Here is a 21219-nt window from a genome sequence, read left to right on the forward strand (position 1 = left end):
TATTATGCCCTAGTACCAATCCTTGAGGGTTTTAATGAAAGACTGAAAGAAAAAGCTGTATCCCAAAGTTATAAGTGAATTATTGTCTTGTTTGAACCCATGCCTTTTGAGTTTTAGTCTCTGTGAACAGCTGTGCATTAGCTACTGTATGTCACATCAGGAGACTTTCTCAGTGATTACATCTCGGCAACGCGGCACAGAGCAGGAATTATAGCAAAGGGGCCTGATTATGCTGCTTGTAATTGCAGTATGATTTAGAGTGAAAAGGCTGGCAAACAGGGTTGTGCCACAAGACTGATATCGGCAACTGGACAAGCTCCTGCTGCTAAATGACTCCCATTAATATCCTGTTTATACTGAAATAGTTAAAAAGGGAAAATAAAATTTAAGTAAATGCATCGTTGTGGCTGGCTTTAATGGACTTGTTAGAGGCAGCTCAATATTAGAGATGCCTCTTTGTATAACATGGACAACAACATATGCCTTACTCACATTTGGACAATAGAGGAAAGAAGAAAGATGTATTGTGCTTTGTTGAAAAGCTACTATAATATAAAGAAGTACCTGTTTTTTGTTGTACATGCAATATTGTGTAAAGGAAACATACTGTTATTCAGAAAAAGGTGTTTACCTTTTGTTGTTACCAATTTGTATACAGTATATACAACAACTCCTGCTGCACACCATGGTTGTCTTTTCCTTAAATCAGTTTATTTTTGGTAAATCTTTTACTAAACTAAAGCATGGAAAGACATTTTTGCAGCTCTTCTTAGTTTATTGTGACCTCCATTGCACACAGATGCAGGAATAGAGTGAGGCTGGCTCAGGGCACAGGCTTATCCCCATCACATGTATCTGTGAAGACAACACACAACTGCAGCATGAGAACTACACAGCAGAATGCAGATAAAAGAGGCTGGGTTGGGGTAAGATGGGAGCATGGGGGATTAGGACAAGATGGGATGAGCAGCAGTGCCAGTGAAGCCTGTATACTGTAGGAATAATCATATCTGTCTCTTTCTGTGACTGTTGTCTGCTCAGATTCTTTGGTTATCATAGATAAGCGAGACAGCACACTCCTAACTCCAAACACGGCATGGGCTGTTTAAGGGGAAAATCAAGGAGTTGATTCATGTGAGCTCTGATCACCCATAGAGACACTGATAACAAAGACAGTTACTGTTACAGAGACTGCCTCGTCATCACAGTACACATTTGTGTTTTGTTTGAATGTGCTGTACAACATTTCCACAATAATACAGATTTCAGATTCCAAGTAGAATTTACTGCTCCCTCAGATCCAGGATAAATAAAGGATGAGAACACTGAGCATCTGTTGTAAAATGTTTCAGAATTCTTGGATATCAGGGATTTTCAGTGGAAAAACCAAACTAAATTATTTCTAATTATTATGAAGGGCAGACCCCTTCAAAAACAAGACAATAGTCATTTGAATAACCCAGATTGCCATGTGTATATTACCTTCAACACCTGGATTAGCTAAGAATGACATATTCTGTTTATCCCACATGATTTATAATAGACAGGCAGTTCAGGATTAAATTTGGGTTTATCAGAGAGTGACGCAGAAATACTGATGACTGATATGTATTGATATCAAATCAAAGTTGATTTGAAACATTTGATTTCTACTTTTACTTAAATGCCTGGCGGCAATGTTTGTTGTGTCTGTATTCTACCTCACAACAAATTGTAGGTAGAAAGAGTGATGTCTATAAACCTTTGGCTCCATGTAGATTCTGGAGCTTTGTCCAGAGCGATCAGCATTTGTCTGCCCATAATGCCAGTTGTGATCCAATGGTTTCAGATTGAGGTGACTGAAACAGTGAAATACAGCTACTTACAAAGATTAACAGTTTGAGATGAAATGGCTCATAAGTCAGGCCTCTTCTTACACTCCATTAATTTGCTCTAAGGGGCACTCAGTGATGTTGTTGGCATCAAAGTCATGCTGCCTCTCTTTGACTTAGGCTACATAGCCAAGACTTCGGTTTCATGATTGCATACTTGCATAAAAGATAATCCTTTACAAATCGACAGAGATGCCATTCCACAACAAAGATTGTTGCTGCCAACATAAAAGGGAGGGTATGTATCCAGTGCCCTTATTGTCTAAAAAAGGTACTCCAATAACAACTCCAGTAGCACATTTACCAGAGGATACTTGAAATTAATTCAGATTTAAAAGAAAAATTGAATTGAATAGTATAGTATTAGAATCTAAATATTCTTTGATAATTTTGAAAAACAGGAAATAGAAAAACACAGTTACACATTATAGGGGGTACTCAAGAATGTGAGACAGCAAGACAAAAAATGTCTTTGGGGGTACACAAGACAAAAATGAGAACCACTGTGTTAACCTACAGATAATGGACACATACAAGGTTTTCTCAGTATCTCATGGACAAGTCATTTCTCATGTGAAAGTTCCAGAATTCACTCACTGAGATGCAGTAGCTGCACTTGCACTGATTTATGCTGATAGTGAGTATTAAGATCAGAAAGAGCTCATCCTTTATAAGACTCATGCTTTCTGATTGGATAATCTTAATGAGAATCAAAAACCCAAAGATAACATAAAACTTCGGCATCTATTGAATTTGAGCATATTTACCTCTCTGGGGATACAGATGTATAACATTTGAAATAGTTCTATAAATTCTACATAGCCTACCATTAAAGAAACGACACTACTCTGAGCCAAGTGTGTCCATGACACAAGTGACCTACATACCGCGCCCCTGTAAGTTGACCAGTTGTACCATTGATGTGCGTTCTGTCACTTATTAATCATTTTATTCGCATAAGCGGTGATAGCATAGTACGTTTACATTAAGATCAGATCTTCCTGTCTAATAGGCCTAATTTAGTTTTGATAATAGCCTATTTTGATATCGAGGTATACAGGTCTATAGATTGCTGGAAGATAATATTGCTGGAGGCTGACTTTTGCACTTTATCATGAGCAGGTAGTGTTTTGAATTCACAATCTACAATGTGGCTCCCTCAGTTGTCCAGGTCCTTTAAAGTTGCAGTTATATTTAGATCACGTGACCATGTTGACAGGACGTGGGCTACAAGCGGGAAGAGATGCGAAAGAATCAGAATAGAGATAGACGAAGGGAGGGGGTGGAGAGAAGAGTCCGTGGGACTCGGGCGCAGAGGCAGACACGGTGCAGGCACACGGAGGAGAGGAGCTCTGTACACTCTGGAGCATGCCACGCTGACACTCTCTTCTTCTGTCGGACAAAGAGGACATTCTCCTGCCCACCCGGGCTCCTCATCTGTGCTCACCCGGGAAGCTGCCTCGACCGGCCACTGTAGCCATGCGATCGGGCGCCTGGTCGTTCAGATACGTACTTCGGAAGATCTTGTCCCCGGCGCTGTGGTTGGTGCTCCTGGGAAGCTGCGTCTCAGCAGGAGGTGTGTTTTCTTATATTTTTAACATGTTTTATAACCTTGTTGTTATCTTACGTACTCCGTGTGCGGATTGGCTCCGCGTGTTCTCAGAGGAAGAGTCGCATAAGTCTGGGCAGCCCTTTGAAGTCCCGAAATAACGCTGTTGCGTGCTTACCAGCGCTCATTCTGACACCAGCAGCAGTAGCCTGCATAGTCACACAGACACGTACTGCGAGAGCCCACGCTGACTTGCCCACTCGTGTGCGTGGGAGCTTTGACAAGTAGGATTGCACTGCAAGAGAGAGCTCACCTGTCAGCGCGCTGTAGAGTGAGCGAGAGAGGCAGGGGATTCCTCCAGTCTAAGCATCCTTAACGCACTGACACAGCCCAGTGCAATGGCAGACATTAGAAATGTTTTTAATACAAAAAACAAAACAAAACAAAAAAACACTGCAGCTAATGATTATTTAGAATTTGTATTAACTTCTTATACTGTAAAAATATTTAAATGGGCATTCATGATGACAGTTTTTTGCAGATCTGTTTTGTTATGGTGAACAACTCATTCTCCAGCCTACTGACCTTTAAGAGAGGGACAAATGATTTTATGGTACAAGTAATGTCCCCAATGCCCGTCTTTACCCTACATGATGATTATAGCCTACTTGCATGACCGGAACTGTCATCTAGCCCGTGCTGTTTTAACAGTGATTGATTTAACATATTGGCAGCAACCAGTTTATATTAGTAAAACCTAAAGGACCTAAACAGGGTGTGAAAAGATAGTCTGCTGCGAGCCCATGGAGTGCTGAAATCAAACCATTATTTCTGACCAAACCCACAGACATATAAACAATCCTGATCTATATTGTAAGTCATTAAATACCAATCAAGTCTACTCTGCATGCAATTTTGCATACAAATGGCTACCATCTATTTTAGTAGTCGGTTAATCTTATCTTTTTTTTTAACCAGATTAAGGCAGTCTTTTGAAATCTGTGTTTGGAGCTAAAGAATGTGACTGAGTGTGCTTACATTTTAGTCAACATTGTTGTTTTTGTAATATGTCCATGCCATTTGTTTGAGTTTGTGATGATAACTGTGATCAGTTATTAAATAATTTATTGTTAATTCATCACAATTAATCTGATACTTGTCACAGCCCAGATTTCCCCATAGAGTCTTCTCTTAGTGTAGCGTCTCTGTCCTAATGATTGCTCCTATGAGATCCACCTCAGGGATGTGAGTCTCAGGCCTGGCTCACAGTGTTGTCTTGTGTATCTATGATTATCTGCATTTGTCTAAGGTAGGAATACACTGATACCAATACAAATATCGGCACAGATACTGAAAAATTAGCTGCATCGGTTATCGGTTCCATGATAATGATTAAGCCAATACCCTGGTTTGGCCTTTAATTAGATGTAATATGACTAGTTATAGGCTAATTTTGGCCTGTAACAGCTCATGATGTTTGAACTTTTATTCATATGATACTGTTATTTATTTGAAGGATAAGTAACTGTTGCATAAAACAATTGGATCTCTTGTGTAATAAGTTACCTGTGTTTTAAAGTATCAGCAGATACTTAAAGTCAAAGTATGGATTTCGGAATGGAAGAAGCTGGATAAGTGCATCCCTAGTTTAAGGCACAGATAGTGGTCTGGTATCTGCCCAGTCACCATGAGGTTTAATTTTTCATAGTCTACTGGTGATAATCTTCCAGAAAGATGGTGAGGTTAAGACTGAACAGCTCCAACTGGGAAGTATAGCCCTCTCCAGTTTGCATCACTCTGCATGGAGCCTCTGTATTGATCCATGCTGACATTATGTTGTTGTCCAAATATCACTGAAGCACGTCCTCTTAATTTATGGGTTATAGATTTTTTTAAAGGATACATCATGCTTCAGTCTTGACTCGTACTTGTTTTTACTTATGTTAGTGAGAAAAAAAAAAAGAATCTTCTTCTTGAAAACCTTGTATTCAATGTGATATTTTGGGCTGTAGCATGATATTCAAAGAAGGTGTTGAGAGAAGACAATAAAAAATGACAATTTTTTTTGTGCTACATCTGTCAGTATGATGTGATACAGAAGAGGACATATAAAAAAAAATAATATTGTGAAATAGGATGACAGGTTGAGCTGTTATCAGGAGCAGCAGCAGAGACAGAGGCAGACACAAAGTTGGAGGTGACCTTATTCTAATCAGTGACACTGGGCCAGCCTCAGTCTCAGCAGCAGCTCAAAGCACACCAGGGCTTAAAGCAGGTTAACCTTTCATTTTCCTCGAGAGCTGCTCAGAATATAAGCAGCTGATTAGCACTATAACCAGGTGAGGAGGAGTATTTCTTATGAGGTACCTGTTAAGGGCATTTGGCTTTAAAAAATGTCTCAAAGTCATTTGATTAATTTTACACAGACTTTGCATGATTAATAGTTTACAAATATCAAAGATTTTAATAAGCCAATTATCCCCAGTATAACAACAGGTAAACAGTGCACTGGGAACTCTTAAAATGAGAATATTTATTCATTCTGTCCATATGCTGAACTTTACATAACCATAGTCATAGCCACTTATTGTACATAACAGAATAATACACTGACATCAGTTGCTATTTGCTCTTTATTCTTGCTTGTATGTTCCATTGTATATAACCATAGTCAAAGCCACTTTGTAGACTTATAGCTTTTCACAATTGTGCAAGATTTTATGTCTGTTGTTAAGCCTCTCAGTACTTCATTTTGATTTTGATGTCATGCTTCCTATTCTCCTGTGTTCTTGAAATTTGCATTGCAGCATTGTAATTTTCACATTTGGGACAAGTAAAGGTTTATCATATTTTATGTACAACTGTTAAAATACAGTTTAAAAACACCAGCAACAGCTTTGACATAGAATATGTTCTGAACATGTTCTGGTGCTAGGTTGTGAAAAGTTGTGTTCACTTAACATTAGCCAGTGGGGTGACATTTTAGACATTAGAAATGACACCTTGTGTAATATATCTGAAATGTATAAACCCCTATTTTATCTTATGGTCATGGCAACTACTAAAACAATACTTGACAATACCTTTAAACTAAATAATGATAATAATGACAGAAAAAATACTAATAAAAGAATTCAGTTATTATCAAAACATTCTATAATGTTATGATGTCACATGAAAGCAACCTAAGATGTAACACTGATCATATATATTGCTTATAGCAACAGATTGTCCTTAATGAAAAAAGTATATGGTTGCCTAATTGGTACCAGTATTCATGTAGATATAGTGTATTTTCATAGGTGGTGCATAAATTCATTGCACTTCACCTCAAAACTAGGTAGTGTTTGATGCTCTTAACTTATGACCATTAGATCTAGAATCTTGAATCTCATCATCCATCTTATCCACAGACATGAAAGAGTTCTGGGTATTTGAGGTTTGGTCCTTTCTTCATGGGACTACACAGTACGTATTTATTGGTAATTAGGTCTAAAATCTTGTGCAGTGCAGATGATGTGCAAGCTGCCATTAGTCCCAGTTCTCATTAGGACCAAAGTCTTCCACAGACACATGCATATGGTCCAAGATTCTGCAGTGAACTGTTCTAGCGGAGGCACTACAAAACCATAAATTATTTGGTTTTGTGTGACAGTATTTATCTTGTGATCACCTGGCACTAACCTCTCTGTGTTTTGGTGACATCAAAGGAGCATTTCCAATACAGAGGGCTACTGTGAGTATCTCTTTTGTGGTAGGGGCAGTCTAGGTCTGGGGTTTGTGTGGTTTGCGTTTGGCTGTACATTGCTGCTGCTTTTCTTAGAATCTGGGATTATCCTCACTAGGACCATGGCAGGATTGCACGGATGCTGCTGCGCCTGACACTTCTGTACAATAGAAGCAATTAATTGAAGCTTAACTTTGTCAACGTCTGTTTTAAGCCACGCTCTGCAGTGGAACTAAACCGTCTGGAATTTGCTTTCATCTTTGACCACTTCAGCTTAAATTTAAGAAAAAAACTTAGTCATGGCTTTCAAGAACAGGGTTTAAAGGGCATACAAAAAAAAAAAAAAAAGCACTTTTAATTCTGACCAAAATATCAAATAATACAATTGTTATTTATAGAAATATGCAAACTCTTTAGCCAAACTTAAGAAGGTGACTAAGAAGATGGTCTGTGTCTGTCTAGCAAGTCTTATAAGAGGTTAGTAATTCAGTAGACATTTACCTCAAAGATTATGCTAAGCCTGTTCTGTTCCTTACTTTTTGCCTTTGATTTTGATTCCTGACTGAAGTGGGTCTGTTGACGAAGCTGAGTTCATATGTGATAATCCCGCTCCATGTTAAAGCTCTGCACTGTCATTCTACCTAAAATGGTGTCTGTTCCTCATGCATGAATTGAGGTCAAAATAAAGTTTGAAATCACACAGAGCTATAAAGGATGACAGGGTAATCGGCCACATCATATTACTCACGGTATATCATTGTGTGTCACAAATGTTTTAAATGCCACTGTTAAGAGGTTTTGTCTAATGTCATTGTATCATCATTTATCTCAGTATGACACATTTATCTTTTATATCATGATAAAAATTTTGACCATAATGCCCTGTGCTACGATGGATGATATGATTTTGTTCCTCATGGCTCCGGACTGTAGACTTGGTCCTGCCTCACCACCACAGCTTCAAGTGGCTGCTTCTGTCACTCAGAGTTTACCGTTTTTTTCCCCTCCATTTCCCTTTGAGCCTTTGGAAAAACAGTGAAGCAGTGTGAATAAATTTATTACCAACAACAGCAATGTTCACCATTGTACACATACAATGTGCGGACTGAAATGTGTATATATGCTGTCACTTTTGTGACATCTTGCTGTGCAGTGTTCTTAATAATGTTTATTCTTTAATTCCAGCTTATTCCACTAATTTACACCCATTGGAGAGCATTGTATGCATACAAGTTTTACACAGTTTGGACTTTTTACTTGCAGAATATGTTATAGTATTTAATGCTAGATATGTCTCCTACTTTGATTTAATCTTAGTTTGTAGTGTTTTTATTAAGCACGATAATGCAGTGTGTTCTCTGTGCTTGAATAATCATAATTAAAGTTATGATCACAATAATCTTAGTTTTTGTATATTTTTTAATGTATTTTTATATACTTTTTTTTTTATTTCTTAATAATTGAGCCCTATATTGTAAAAATGTTATCCATGAAGAACAGCGTGAAGAAAGAATTTGAATCCCACTTAAAAGAGTTTAAAAGATTGTTAATTTTGACCATTCAAATTATAATTTTGATTGTACTTAATGTTATAGCTCTAGTCTCTGATGATTTCCTGGAAGATATGATGCCTTTTCTCGTCAAAGCATCATCTGTTGATCAAGATCAGATTTGTTTTTAAATCTGATGAATTCTTGTTGGCCATCTTGTCGATTCAATCACTTATTTACAAGAGCTGGATGAGACCAGATTTGCTGGTCAGTTACAGAAATTGGAGCAGGTCATGATTAATATAGGGTAAGGTGTGATTGATGTCAGTTGTCAATGAAAAAAAAATAAAAAAATTTAGTATTATACTACCAGGGGACAGAGTCCATAACAGAACACTGAGAAAAATATGTCTCCAATGGCAACAGCTCATATATTTTTCCATAGTGTAACTGAGATTGGCCTGAACTTGCACTTAATCACACATTATCAACAGAAAGAGACAGAAACCTTTATGAATAATTACTGTTATGGGCATATTTCTGAACTTCACACTCAATCCTCCACCATGTTTCTCTTCTTTTTACTGGAGTGATTTCAAGATTGCCTCATCATTTATTGCTGAAGGTTCTGTTGACGTTTGGGTCTTGACTGTCCCAAGATTCAGGCTAAAAGCATTACTTCTTTCTTCTGCTCAACTGTAGCTCTCCTTGGAGTGAAAATATCTCTGCAGCGTTTCTTTTATTCATAGATTAAAAGCACAGAGGCTCATACAGTATACCTGAATGTCTCAGGAATCTACACCATGGAAAAAATAGATTATTTTACCAGCACATTTTGTATTGTTTTTCAAGCATCTTTTTGTGGCAAAATACAACATATTTATTTGTCTGGCAAAATCCAGGATCATATCTCTTTGTATTATTTTTTATTTAGTGGGTTAATAGTCTGGTCACCACACCCTCCTTCACGTGTTTAGCCAGAACCAAACTGTTCCTGCAATCGGATGACGCATGGGAAACGAACAAGCTCATTGATCCCCCATCATTAGTTTAGTTTAGTGCTTCACATATTGATTCTGCAAAACTGACCATGTTTTTCAATCCCCTGTGATATTTCTTCCTTTCCTTTTTCCTTGTAAGCAGCTATATTTGTTACCTCACCCATCTGTATCCCAGACAAGCAAAATATTCTAATGATACAACTGTGCATTTGCCAGACTCATTTTCCCCTCAGAGCATCAATGAAATTATAAAATGTGACCCAATAATATTCAGTAAAGTGTAATTTCAGTGCATCTATTCCAATATGGATCTATATTTTTGTTCAGTTTAAACTTAAACTATTGTGTGACTTTGTTGTAAGTATGTCATCTTCTTTTTAACCAAAATCAGGTGCTTTTTTCTTGGCATATTTAAAGAATGACACCTAATCGTGCATGTGCACAGTGTAAGGCAGGGGGCTTTTCACTCTGGTGAGTTACCTTTACAAAATGAAATGCCCGCGAGCTACTAGTTTTAGCAGCCACAAGAAATTGAGTAAAAATAAGAGCCACAGTAAGCCATAGGTAGATGGCTATAACACATAAATCATTATCCATAGTGGGGCACCAAGTTAGGCATCAAAATGATACATGCATAATGACACCAGGCATTTAATTAATTAAATTAAACTTATTCAGCACAATACATGTAATTCAGAAATCCCTTGCCGAGCTACTTAGAAGGGGGTGGAGAGCTACCAGTAGCTCCCAAGCTATAGAGACCCCTGGTGTGAAGTTTAATGGTAAACTTTACATCACATCTCAGTTTGATTTGTGTTTTCCTTTGGTCTGTTTCCGTTGGTATCCGCATAGCCACTCTCTGTCCGCCCCACTGCTCACTGGACCCATGTGAGCAGAGTTTCAATGAGTTTTTGTTCCAAGCGCACACACACATTTACAATTGTATTTCTGACACACACTACTAAAAACTCATTAACTGCTTTATACTGTTCTCCCTAATCCTAACCTTTTCCAGCACTACCTTAGACATTTTCTCATTTTACTTAAACTCAGCTGCCAAGTTTGAGACTGTGGAAAAAAGATCTTTGGAGACATTTAATTCATCTTTACTGGATTATCCTTATACTGAAAAAGGTGTTGTTTATATATCACAATTAAATCTAAGAACCAAATTTATCAAGAAGATTGCATCCGAAAGTGGAGTCCATACTCATACAAATGAGTAGTATACCTGTCTGTAAGAAATACTGAGATTCCAAATCAATTTTGTTGTAGTATCTTCTAGTATCTTAAATTAGGGATATGTATTTATTTTAATAGCAAAATATATTGTAAACAAACCTAGCTCTGTTTTATTCTTTTCAGCTAAGGACAAAATAAGGTTTATTTATACTTCGCCTGAGTGCTATAGTTCCAGTATAGAGTGCAGTCAAAATAGATTTTAAATGGAACTGCTGCATAAATAGTTTTTTAACACAACCTCTTAATCCATTGTGTTCACCCTTGACCTTGTGTGCTTTTCCTTGCCATTGGAAATGACATTGATGAGTGTGTGTGTTGTGGGCTTGGACGGCTTTCAGATGCTGCATTTCTCTGCTGATAGTTGTGTCACAGCCTGGTGCTGTGTGCGCTGTGACCTTGATAATTATAAAGTGCAGAGTCCATCAGATGCACTCATTTGAGAATCCAAATTCTGCATGACAACATTCCATTAATTATTATTTCTTGTTTTCGTCTCTTGCAGTGGTCAACCAAAGCATATGCTCACTGACAGATAACGTGATGATTATATTTAGGGATGCATATCGGTTCAGTTGATATCCTGGTTGAACCTATGGTTTTATTTATTCAAAGCTGTTCTGTAGTTACTTAAGAGATAAATAACAGTTACATAACAGTGCATACAGTCTCTACAGTGGTATTGGTTAATATTGCATATTGACAGATACTTTATATATTATCAGATATTGATATTGGAGCTGAAGGAGCTGAATTGGTGCATCCATAATTCTATTTTTGTTATGCTATAATCGGGGCAGATATTAGTGAATGGAATAAATGCTCTCACAATGGATATTGTTATAAGGAGTTCTTTAGACAAGTGCTTGATTGTGATGGCTAGACAAATTGTCTAGAGCATTTGTGATCACATTTAAATAACATTTATTTATGTAACACATTGTCAGCCTCATAGCTGAAAAAGTCCTTCTTAATATTTCATTGTTCTCTTAAATATTAAAACATAAATTGCAAATGCGATTATATGTTTGGTTCAGGTAATTAACAAATTATTTTAAACATTATGACATTGCTGATGAATGCCTGCACCTGATCAGTTGTCTGTATTTGGGTAAAATGGTGAAAGGCTGTCTGCATTTAGATGTAGTCTGAGTGGAGTGTGCCCTTCTCAGAGCGATGGTACTGTAAATGTCTCACAGGGGGACACAGGTGGGGTGTTCTGACCTGACTTTTCAAGCTGTGGTCTAGTGTTGGTCAGACTCTGCATTTAATTTGATCAGAGAGAACAACTCAGGTGGAGCAAAACTGTGTTGCTATGGAGATGCATCAATTTTGCCATAACATTCCTTTTTTCTGTTCTTGAGTCTTGACTCAACTATAGCATGAACAATATACACAATGCTTTATGTTTTGTATATATTTAACTTAAATGAACACAAATATAAAGATACAAGTTCCTCTAACTCAGTCTCTGTACAGACAAAATCTTCTGTGATGACCAGCGTTACATTGTGACAGTGGTGTGTATGTGTGTGTATGTGTGTGTATGTGTGTGTATGTGTGGGTATAGCTATCACGGTGGGTCTCCATGGAGAACGGACAAGCTAGACAGAGAATGTCTGAGATACAGTTACTGTCAGTCTGAGGTCTGATAAAGCATTTCCAAAAAGCCACCTAAATCTAGCATATGAATGAATCCAAGCAACACAGAAGATAAGCTTTTAGTCAAATGTTTTGGGCTTTGGAATATCCATACAAACAAACCACAAAGAGCCACTTTTGAGGGCCTTTTATCAGCGTCACTGGGCTCTATTGTGACATTACAACTTCAGACTTGACTGTCTTGTTGGCAGTTAGTGCTGGCAGTCACTATAGCCCATTGAATCGCGCTACAATCCCCCTCTGACTGCACTCAGTGTTGCAATGGCTGCAATGGTTCCCCATGATGCATGCACATTTGCTCCTCTGTTGCTATTTAAATGCACATATAGTTACCCACAATTATCAAATACTGACACTCAACAGTCTCCCATAGATGTACTCTCCTCAAGAAGGTTACACAGTATTATAGATTTGCAGTAATCATGTCAAGAAGGAAGTGCGTTAGAACAAATAAAGAGTTTAGCTGTTCAGTATTCACGGCTTCAGTCATCCATCTAACAACAAGCACATTAACACTGATGAAAATGAGAGTAGGGTGCTTTTCCCATCCACCATTGCTACAGGCCATTTGCTGCATATAAACAGGGTACATCAGCAACTAATGGTGCACTAAACACAACTACTAGTGAGAATAAGAAGGGATTTTAGAAGATTAGAATAAACACTTTTTTACAAAGCTTTAGAAAGAGAGCTCTTGTAACTATAAAATCATTATTAATGAATTATTGCATTTATATAGTCTCTTTCAAGACACCCAAAGCACTTTACAGTTCATTATTCATTCACTCCACACTCAGTGGTGGCCAGCTACTACTGTAGCCACAGCTGTCCTGGGGCATACTGACAGAAGCAAGGCTGCCAATCTGTGCCATCGCCCCCTCAGACCACCACTAACACTCACACACACTGCACTTTCTTACTATGCAATGTAGGAGAAGTATCTTGCCTAAAGACACACACAGTTTTTGCAACTTGCGCCCCACTGTGGCACTTGGAATTCCCAGTGGTCTCCTATCCAAATATTACCCAGGCATGGCCTTGCTTAGCTTCTGAGGTCTGACGAGATAAGGCTTTGACAAGGTGGTGTGGCCACAATAGAAAGTATAATATAAAACATATAAAACATAAACAACATAATTTTAGTCAGTCATCTGTGTAAACAAACTATACTAGGACAATATTAAAAAAACTAACCATACCATTTTAAATCTTATTGACAGATAGACATTTTAGCTTTGGTGGTATTTTTAATAGATGTTGTATTGAAGAATAAGGATAACCAAGATCATGCACCACATTTAGAATGACTGTGATGTTGGTAAAAGGGACTAAATACTGATATCAGAATCAATTGCACTACAACACTAGTCACCTTCAAATCACACCTTGAAAAGTTAATGTAGGAAGTTTGTGAGCACTTTTAACTTAGGCCTCTTACACTCTTTGTACCTTGTAAATGTTTTTGATAAACACTTTGCTATTATCTGGAAAATTTACAGATGAGTGTTGAGAGGTCTTTAATGAGCACTGCGCCCATCAAATAAATCAAATAATCATCCAGTTATCTCCTACTTTAGAGTTGGCAGGGTTGTAAGTGACAATGCTAATAAACATATTGGCAGTAACTACATTAAATATGCTGCCATTTTAGAAATGCTCACCTTTGGTTGAATTATTCTCTCCTCTGTCTCTCCTATTAAACTGCTGAAGTATCTAGTTTCCTGGGCCCATGGTTGCTTTTGTGCTCAGACACAGTGCAGACATTATATCTTCACTATAACTACAACTCAGTGCTGTTGGGAATGCATACATCTGCAATGGCAGATTGTTTGTCACTGGGGAGCTCTTGTATAGGTCCATATACATTTGTAAGACAGATCTAAAATAGCTATGTTTTCAAATTCAAAATATAGTAAAAGTGTAGTAGAAGTGTTATTACCTGGTGGCTTGCTCTTTGGAGAATGTGTGTCTTATTCTTATTTGATCAGCATTAACCAGTGAATTAACCAGACATTTTAATTACTAAAACCATGCCAAGCCATGTTTTTGTTTTCTTGTCATTTTATTTTTCTTGTCATCTTATGATAGCTTTTGAAGGAGATAAATGGTAGATGGGATATTTCCACTATTTTGTCATTACATCACGTCATCACGTGCTACTATCAACAGACAGGTGATATTGTTCAATTATTTTCTCTGCATCAATGATAGATTTAATTACATGCTTTGACTTTCAAAGTGTCAAAGCTGAGGTGTGCTTATAAAAAACAGGGTACACATCAAGTTTATCAAGGTTATTTCACAGACATTGCAAACGGATAATCAGTCTCTTCAAGTCGACAGACTCTATTGTACCTTCTGTGTACCATGACATACTATGAAAGTGTAACCTTTTTTTTTCCATTTTCTTCTTAAAAACAGTAGCACTTATTAGGATTTTGGTGTTTGACTGTTTTTTGGTGGTTTTTTTTTTTTTTTTTTTTTGCTCTCTGAGTTGTATAATATGACCTTCTGTTTCAACATTGCACCAGACACTGTTATTCCTTATCTTACCTTCTTATTATCTACTTCTGTTCTTATGCTCATATGCTGTAACTGTGCTATTACAACAAAACTATGACCATTTAGTCAGACTTATTGAATTTAATAATAATAAGACTAGGTCTTCGTCATGATCCTGTTCCAACATGTATTCAAATTGTATTATTGTTTGAACCCATAGCAACATGGCTAACACTGATATATGTAAGAATAAATTGACTGATTATTGGCTTATTGAATTTATCTCATGGAGTTTGTATTTGTTCCCACTCAATGATACAATACCCTATGACAGTAAATAAGTATACTCTCTCTCTCTCTCTCTCTCTCTCTCTCTCTCTCTCTCTCCATATATATATATATATATATATATATATATATATATATATATATATATATATATATATATATATATATATATATATATATATATATATATATATATATATATATATATATATATATATATATATATATATAGTATATATGTAGTATATATATATATATATATATATATATATACTATAAGTATAGTATAATAAGCAAACATTTAGTAAAAAAAAAATAGGAAATTGGATTTACCTGTCTTGTTCTCTTAAATAACTTCCTAGGCACCGTGTGTATTGCCTGTCCAATCAGATTCATCAGCAGCACTTTCTTAAAATGAAGTAATTGATAGAAGTGCAACAACAAATCAAGGCACATGAAATGCAAATGTATAAACACTAGAGACCAATTAGAAGCAAAACATTGTCATCTGCAGTTTTTATGCTGTGTTGTTTTTTTTTCCTGTGAAATGTATTGTCTTCATCACAACTCGGCAAGCATGCACCTTGAGACTTGTGTTTCTAATTCAAGGTAGATGTAATTTCCTCAGAGGAGTCTGTCTCTCTCCTTGTGGCTGCACTCCCTGGTTTCCTGCATAGCCACTGAGGGAAATAACATGTGTATTTATATGATTAGTTCTTTTTCAGTCTGTTGAGACTGATATAGACTAATTGTAGGAGTCAAAATGTACCTTTTCTCTAAGACAGTAGATGTTGCTTTGGGCTTTATGTGAAATACACTCTGTGAAAGCATGGATCATACATTTACACATAAAAGGGGCAGAAAGAGAAGCCCTTAGCAGTCAATTACAGAAATTCTGGACATGTTGTAAATGTTCTGTAAACTGGAAAACTGTGGACTAATGGTCATTGGGCGCAAGAAGGTAGGGGCCAGTGTAGGTTGTTTAAGTAAAATGTAGTTAACATAGATTAATGCTGATTCTAGATGATTGCGGGTGTCTTTGTTATAATAGGGTTTTTTGTCAGTTTGGCGACTGCTGAATTGAGACTGCTGTTCTTTTGGCATGGATTAAGCCTACATTAGTCCTTGTGTTCAGAAAATAAACAACTGGAAGAAATCCACGCTACACTGGTGTCCAAAGTGAGGTAAGCAAAACCTCCTGGGAAAGTTTCACTTAAGCTAGAGAAAGACATTGACTTCACTCCACACAATGAAATGGTCTCTGCTTGTGCCAGGTATGAAATGTCTTATTGGGAAGTGTTTTCTGCTGTGTTTTGAACTCTTGGTCCAGGCTGCAAAATAGTCTGTGGAAATGAGAGCTCTACAATTAGTCATGTGTCTCACTGTGGAGTCTTCGTTTAGTCTGCTGAAGCCTAAAGACAGATGTAACAACAGAGCTTTAGTCTGGGCTTTGAAGAGAAGGTTGGGGTCCTGCTCCATGTCCAGAGTACTTTGCTCAGGAGTATGTAGCCACCACCGTCACCCTGGTGAACAACTTTTGCCAATGATATTGGACTAGTTCATCACACCTATGTTCACATGCTACCTGCTATACAGTCTGAACCAGCCTGGAATCATTTCTACAGGCCTTTTGACTGCGTATATAGACATGTCTGGCTCACCCTAGATCACTACAACAAGCACTGAATCTGGCTATAGTAAGGGAGCTGCTGTGCACCCCAACGGCTGCTTTGAGGGACCAAGTGCATGTAAATACGACAAGTGACCCAGAGGCTAAATCCTCATAGACCTCCAAGCTGAGTCATCTTATTCAGCTGGTACGTGCTGTCACAAAAAAAAAAAAAAAAAACCCCAGCCACAACGTCAACTGAGGAACAGAATCTTGGTGGGCCACCATAGACCGTATGAAGGCCACACATGCGATATGGATTGCTGGTACTGACCCATAACACTCAGAAGTTTGATTCGTTCTGCACTACTAGAGACCAGCTCCTCGACTACCATGCTGTGGCCAGACATACTTGGAGATATAGCAGCTTTTAATCCTACTTCTGTTCAAAAGCAAACTGTGACTGGTGAGTGGGCCCGCATGGTCGGTGAAACTACAGTAATTTAAAGGGTGGGAAATTATTATTTGCAATCTGGTGAGGGTCACAGATTTGGACAACTGTATACTGGGCATGGATACATTGGGGGCCCTGGATTGCATAACTGACATCAAATGATGCCTTAATCTTTCCAGACAATGACACCATTCAAATGCACAAACCCTGACCTTGCTTCTCAAACGACTGAACTGTTGTGCAAAGAAGGAGTTTCAAGAAAACACAGAGCTACTGTGGGCAGTTAACTGCAATTGTCAGTTTGGATAATCCAGCCTATCATAGCCTAGTGGACATTATTATAGCTGATTGCGCCAGTCAACAAAAACTTGGGCCTCATTTATAAAGCTCATTTACACACAAATCCTTGTGTAGGTGCTCTTTACGCCAACCGCAGGATTTATGAAAACTTGACCTGAGCACTGAGCTTTGCTTATCTCTACGGCAGCTCAGGATCTGCTGTAAGCTCTATGCAAAGTCTGGAGACACGAGGAAAAAGCGACACTCGTGGAGAGGAGCAGAAGTGAAGAGAGTCTGAGGAAAGTGTGTGATCAGGAATTCATCAGAAAATTCACGTATATAAAATAATTACATTCAGTTTTGTGCATTTAAGCAGAGTTTAGCCAAAGCTTGGAGAAGGGCTGTTTATTCATTATGCTCTACAATATTATACATTTGAAACTCTCCCGGTGCAAGCACAGGGTCTCCCACAGTCCAGGTCGTGACAGTAGAATTCTATAGCTGTGTGTGGCTATGACCCAACACAGAGAAGATGAAATAATGACCTGAGAGCACAGGAGCCAGGCTTTGGTTTAAAGAAGCACTGGGATGTAGCTCCAACACCAAGCACCAGAGTGGCCTAAGTCTGCACACGACACAAAACCTGCTGGTCTGAACTTGACTCGAACTCAAAATATTCCCTACATTTTTGTGCAACAAGGAGCTCTTGCAAATGAAAGCTTGCTCTCTGACAGTATGAAGAACACAATAATATGCCTGTGGCGTCCCGACCCAGTCCTGCACACTCACAGAGGTAAGCAGAATTTGGATATTCCATGTATACTTTATTGGCAGAATAACAGCAACTGATCTGTATCTGATGTGTTACATGCCAAATCTGTGTTCTACCTGCTGAAGCACTCCCCTGACCGCTGTTCCATGTATCCCTCCCTTGCTCCTTTCACTCTCCTGGAGAGGGCATCTGAATCTCTCGCACGCACTAATAGCCCCCTTCTTTGACCATTCAGACCCGGCATGCATTTATCTACTAGTATATGTGCATGAAGAGCCAGTCCCCACACACACACCATAGGCCTTCTTAAAAATATAGTGATAAAACTCTTGAAAGAGAAAGAAAATGTTGTTTTACTGCAAAGGTGTGCTGCCTAAATATTATGAAATATTATTAAATTAACAGATGAGTCATTGTTGTCACTTTTACTTTTGTATTTATTTGTAAAACCTTGGTTAAGCCTTTGACGTGACTGTGTGGTGCTGCGTGGGGCGTCCCCCTCCCTTCACTGGCTCATGTTAAGGGAAATCTCATTCAGGAGTCACTTGGCATGTTCATTTTATGCTGAGGTGGAGGTGTGGAGAGGGTGTGACATGATGTGGGTTTATGTGCACATATTCTAGCTGCAGGTGGGATCTAAATTTGGAATTTGTGTGGCACAAACATCTTGTGGCCAGTACGCGCTAGCTTAGGACAACTCCTATACAGTTTTTTATAAATGAGGCCCCTGGTCAGTAAGATCAGCCCAGTGCTCACATAGATCACAAACCGTGAGTAGCCTAATTGGACTGACATCGCTGACCTCTCCTGAGCTACTAAGGGACTTTGGTGAATGTGTGAGGCCTTGCACCTGTGTGAAAGAGTGTTACAAAGAGGGTCGAAAGACCCAAGAATGGGGGAGGTGAGATGGCAGATTGTTGTTCCACAGTCACTACTGGAGACTGTTGGCTGTTATGAAGCTGCGGGCACAGGTCATCTTGGGGTGACAAGCACTCTACTGGGGCAGAAAGGATTCTACTGGGGCCAACAGTCGAGGGATGTGGAGGACTACTGCCACCTCTGTGAGAGTGGCACATTTCACAAGGGACCCATAGACAGGTCTCATGTCCTCCTCCAGCAGTTTCTGGCTGGCTGCCCCATGAAAAGGGGATGTTTTTAGTGGCCTCAAGTGTACAGTTTTCTAGCTCATTAAGCAGAAACTAGTGGATGCTTTACTGGCATGTTCAATAGGTTTGGGGTGCTAGTAGCATATACACAGACCAAGGGCAAAACTTTGAGCCGCGCATTTTTGCAGGTATGTGTGAAAATCTAGGCTCAGATAAAAGTTAAACATTTACATATACAAGATTTGGATGAGAATTATTAGAATAACTTGGTCTCAAAATCCAACAGTTTAATTACTCATGCGTAATCTTTATTATTGATCTGTGTGCGTAATCTGCGGTACGTGTTGTTAGCATTAGCACGTGTCTCGGTTGCTGGGCGACGGAAGCGGCTCCGTAGGTTAGACCTGTCTCATTTTGGCAATGCTTTTGGGGTCTGTGGAGGCCAGTTCGAGGGCTGCAGGCTTCGCTGCGTCGGGGGACCCTGACAATGACGGGGTCGTGACGTCATCGTTTTCCAAAAGCTGCGGTTTGCTCGTCTACCCAAGAACAACTGACACTTTACGAATCTCTAGCCTATGCTTCCACCTAGTGGTCAACACGAAATACACTTATCTACTACATTCCTCCCCTCTTAAACTATTACTCCCATCTTAAACACTTAAACAAAAATTTATGAATTATTCTGTAGCTTTCCAAAACTAGCCTCCTTCACATTTAACAGTGTCACCTTCTCAACAAATATAATAACCATGACACAGCCTTATAATCAAGCATTTTTATTTTTTTTCATTTCTTAATCAACATTCATAGTCTTTCAGGTAACTAGGTTTTGAGACAGTCCATTGAGAATGTTGTGCCGGTGCAACTGTTTGTTGGGGTGGTGCTTCCTTCACTGCATCTGGGGTCGGAATGCATGTCACGGGTGGTTTTGGGTTGTCTTGCACAGTTCCTTCCGGGGCACAGCTATTTCTCACTGGCGCAGGATCAGCTGAGGACAAATGCACCATGGGTGGTTCTATGATTTTAGGTTCTGCTAGGTCAGTGTCTTCAGGTCTTGCCAGTATCTGGTCAACATGCCTTTGGACAACTGTTCCATCTCCCAACATGACCTTGTAAGACACCGGTCCTGTAACATTGGTATAAAACCCCAAACCCATTTAGGCCCATAACTGAAGTTCCGTGTAGACAATGCATCTCCCACTTGAAAACCTCTTCCTGATCTGAGCTTGTTGTGATGTTTCTTTTGCATGCATTGCTTCCGTTCCACCTTGGTTCTGAGGTCCGGATGCCCTAGATCCAGTGTCGATCTCAACCTCCTGTCCTGCAACATTTCCACCAGTGACAGCCCTGTGGTGGACTGAGGGGTAATGCTGTACCTAAACAGCACTCTTGAAACTTTGGTATTGATGCTACCTTCGCCTGCCTTTTTCATCATAGACTTAAATATCTGGACTGCATGCTCGGCACAACCGTTTGAAGAAGGATGGTAAGGAGGTGAAGTGATGTGTTCAGTCCCATTCTTCATCATGAATTCTTGGAACTCGGCACTCACAAAACATTTACCATTATCTGACACAATCATCTCAGGTAATCGCTGACTGCTGAAACTCCTCCACAGACATTCAATCGTATTGGCAGAAGTTGCTGAGGTTACCTGGTAGGCATCCATC

At 38.8% G+C, this 21219-nt stretch overlaps 1 protein-coding gene across 1 annotated transcript in view; it reads left to right on the forward strand.

Annotated features, from left to right (window-relative positions):
• The first annotated feature begins 3208 nt into the window (after positions 1-3208).
• Positions 3209-21219, forward strand: part of LOC110166694 (seizure 6-like protein) — a 33430-nt gene continuing 15419 nt past the window's right edge. The window contains exon 1 of the mRNA XM_055153570.1: positions 3209-3447. Coding sequence (XP_055009545.1) covers positions 3351-3447 — 97 coding nt within the window. The 5' untranslated portion in view covers positions 3209-3350. The remainder of the gene's footprint in view (positions 3448-21219) is intronic.

The sequence above is a fragment of the Boleophthalmus pectinirostris genome, unplaced genomic scaffold (genome assembly GCF_026225935.1).
Source record: "Boleophthalmus pectinirostris isolate CB_2022bp ecotype Guang Dong unplaced genomic scaffold, ASM2622593v1 HiC_scaffold_18, whole genome shotgun sequence".
NCBI classification, from domain to species: Eukaryota; Metazoa; Chordata; class Actinopteri; order Gobiiformes; family Gobiidae; genus Boleophthalmus; species Boleophthalmus pectinirostris.